At 33.4% G+C, this 3,677-nt stretch overlaps 1 protein-coding gene across 1 annotated transcript; it reads left to right on the top strand.

Moving 5' to 3' along the window:
* Window positions 1–357: 357 nt before the first annotated feature.
* Window positions 358–2,512, top strand: LOC120146354 (NAC domain-containing protein 43-like). Its single transcript, XM_039159942.1, has 3 exons — window positions 358–595; window positions 676–947; window positions 1,696–2,512. The coding sequence occupies exons 1-3, from the start codon at window positions 361–363 to the stop codon at window positions 2,293–2,295; spliced, it is 1,107 nt and encodes a 368-aa protein (XP_039015873.1). The 5' UTR covers window positions 358–360; the 3' UTR covers window positions 2,296–2,512.
* The last annotated feature ends 1,165 nt before the right edge of the window (window positions 2,513–3,677 follow it).

Below are 3,677 nucleotides of genomic sequence, written 5' to 3'. Positions count from 1 at the left end.
GAAATAAGTAAATTTTAAACAATTATCTTTATATTAAATCTTATTTTTAATTCATTCAACAGTACTTGGTCAGTCCATTAAAACTTGTATTTATTTTATTATTGATCTTGCAAAACTTTAAGACTATGGGTGCATTAAATATTAAATGTTTATTTTGTATTATTTCCTTGTTCCACGTACGGTGGTTTAGTTTTTAGGTGGTTGGGTCTTATCAAAGGCATAAAACCTCAGGCTCAATGGCCAGATGATACCAAAACTTTTCATGCATATTTGGAGTATACGATGCCCTACCACCATTATAAATTACCATGACTGCATTACCCTTAACGCACCCTTCTCTTTCCCCTTCGTTTTCTCTTTATGTTATTCTCTTCTCCCTCTCTAAGCTCTCCAGCTTTAATTTCTAAGAGATTAGAAATAGACATGAATCTATCCATAAATGGTCAGTCTCAGGTCCCTCCTGGCTTTAGGTTTCATCCTACTGAAGAAGAGCTTCTTCACTATTATCTCAGAAAGAAAGTCGCTTTTGAAAAGATAGACCTTGATGTTATCCAGGAAGTTGATCTCAATAAGCTTGAGCCATGGGATATTCAAGGTAAAAACATTTTTTTTTTCATTTGAGTTTAATTATTTTTTATTAATAAAAATTCTTGTTTTACTTTGTGGGATATGCAGAGAAGTGTAGAATAGGATCCACCCCTCAAAATGATTGGTACTTCTTCAGCCATAAGGATAAGAAATACCCGACCGGAACCCGAACGAATCGTGCCACGGCTGCCGGATTCTGGAAAGCGACTGGCCGTGACAAGATCATATATAGTGGTTTTAAAAGAATTGGGTTGAGGAAGACGTTGGTTTTTTATAAAGGAAGAGCTCCACACGGTCAAAAATCTGACTGGATCATGCACGAGTATAGGCTTGACGATAACACTTCCAATGAGTCTAATGTAAGTAACCCTCTTTTGACTTTTTTTTTCTATAGTCTATAGGACTAATTGTATTAGATGCCCTCAAATTATTAATCAAATTCAAAATTGATCTTCTTTTTTTTACATTTCTAAATCATCTTTAAACTTTAATTTTTTTCTCTTGAATCCTTAAAAGTATAGCTCCAATCAAGACTTGCATAAGTTTAACAACCATCTTTGACGTTAAAATTATTTTGAAACATTTTTGATTTTCAAGTTGATATTTAATGGAAAGATTTGACTGGAATGATATTTTAGTTTAAAGATTTAATTAGAACATAGTGAAATTTTGAGGGCCAAGTTAGAATATAACCTCATAGTTTGAGGAGGTATGATACAAATAACCTTAATCTATATTGTATGTATGTATATAGGATGGACCGGGGTGGTGGGGCCATCGCCTCCTAAAATTTTTAAATTCTTCTATATTTTAGTCTTTTTATGTGTATTTTCTATTGATAATATGTTTTCGCAACCTAAAATTTTATAAGTTTGTCTATGCTAATATAAAATCTTGTATTCGTCCCTATTAATGTATATAAATTTAATTAAGTAGAGAGGTATTACATTTCCAAGACAAAGGTTGAGATTTGAACTCACATAAGATATAATAACATGAATATCTATTAATGGATCTGTATATGTATGCATATATAGAATAGTATAGTAAAATATTGGATTATATTCATCTTAATCAAGCAATTGGTACAAATATGGACGTGTACAGGCTCCCATTGGAGAGTCCGTGGGTGAGGATGGATGGGTGGTTTGCCGTGTATTCAGAAAGAAGAATTATCTGAAAGCGCTAGAGAGTCCAAAAAGTTCATCTTCCACTTGTCAGACACATATGGTTTGCTCAGGAGGCAACGATGGTGTTCTGGACCAAATTCTTCATTACATGGGACGGACATGTAAGATGGAGACCGATTCATCGACCAACAAAAGTAATCCTTTAATGTTTGTTCCAAACAACGTAGGAATGAGCGATGGGTTCATGCATCTCCCCAGGCTAGAAAGCCCAACTCTCCCTTCTCTCTGTTACCAGTCAATGGATGATATTATGACCGAAACCGAACCCGGTGGTGGTTGTAGCGGTGATGGTGGTAGTAATAATGAGTGGGTCACACTGGACCAACTGGTAGCATCCCAGCTAAGTGTTGAAGTAGAGACAAGCAAGCAAGTATTATCATGTTATAGTGACCCTAATGCGGTTTACAGTCTTTGTCACGATGATGGTATTCAATTATCGCATTTAAATTTGCAGAGATCAAATCAAAACTCACAGCTCTACTGCAACGATAATGATCTATGGAGCTTGACCAAGTAATCGTCATCGCCATCTTCATCAGATCATCCCTTATGCCATCTGTCGGTATAATACATGTCATGATCATCATACAATAACATGACTTTGTTCATTGCTCAAGTTCTCTCTTGATTAGGTATATGTTGACTATATATACATATGTATTTGCATTAATAAGGGTGAGATATGAGATGGGGTGGCATTGTCATGTCATTTATACACTTTACTTAATAACCATGCCATCGATTAGGTATATCTTCTATTTTTTCTACTTGTAATCATTTCCAGAGGGGATTGTGGTCTTACCCAAATTCGTCAACTATTTGGAAAATAGAAAAAAAAGGAAAAAGTATACAAATGGTATGGTGCCGACTATAAGGTGCTCTTTCAACTATTAAAATTAGAAAATGATATATCGACTATAGGGTATTATTTTGTTGAGTCTCACAATTGTTAAAAGTTACAAAATGGTCACTCAACTATTCATATGTTTCAAACTCATTATTTTTCGTTAAAAAAAAGACGGTTGTCTGAGCTAGACCTTAACATGCTAATGAGATACGATAAAATTATATTTTAATGATTCCTACTAACACTGTTGTTGCTTTCGAGCATTGACTCACTAACATAATATTCCAAGCAATGGCTCGACAATATAATGTAAATGGAGAGTCGATCCACAAAATACAACTCAAGCAATTATGAGATCAGATTTTATCATATCTCAATCAATAGGTTAATGTTCAGCTGAACAACTTTTTTTAACAAAAAAGGATGAATTTAGGACATACAAATAGTTGAGCAATATTTTTGTAATTTTTAATAGTTGAAGAACTCAACAAACCAACAACCTATAGTCAAATAATTATTTTATAACTTTTAATAGTAAGAGTACTCTACAACATAATACTTTACAATCAGGGGATTAATTGTGTTATTTACCCAAACAAAATTGATTTGATCATAGCGTAGTGCTGACTTTTAGGGTCTGGAATGTGGGCTCATATGTCGCATGGGTCTCACTTCAAAAAAACACAAATCATTGCGTCACATTGAGAAAGCGGTCAGTCACATATCGTTAATTTTAAAATTAAAATATCAAAAAATATAAACAGTGTTTGATGATGGTGTCGAGGAAAATTGAGCATTTGAAGTTGCGGTTGTCCTCACCTAACATACGAGAGCCTATCAATTTTTTTTTTTGGAAGGAAAGATGGAATTAGGATAAGATGTTGCACTGGAAAAAGAAAAGAACATGCCAGACTTTGTCCAATAAAATATTCAATGCTGTATTTCCTTTGTATTCGTATGTGAGCAGTGGTAGATCCAAAAATTTAAAAATAAAATTTAAAATTTTAATTTTTTTTATTAAAATAATAAGTATGCAAAAATTGTAATTTTTT

Source organism: Hibiscus syriacus, unplaced genomic scaffold (assembly GCF_006381635.1).
Source record: "Hibiscus syriacus cultivar Baekdansim isolate YM2019G1 unplaced genomic scaffold, ASM638163v2 tig00110912_pilon, whole genome shotgun sequence".
Lineage (NCBI taxonomy): Eukaryota > Viridiplantae > Streptophyta > Magnoliopsida > Malvales > Malvaceae > Hibiscus > Hibiscus syriacus.
This window is presented reverse-complemented; position numbering and strand designations above follow the sequence as displayed.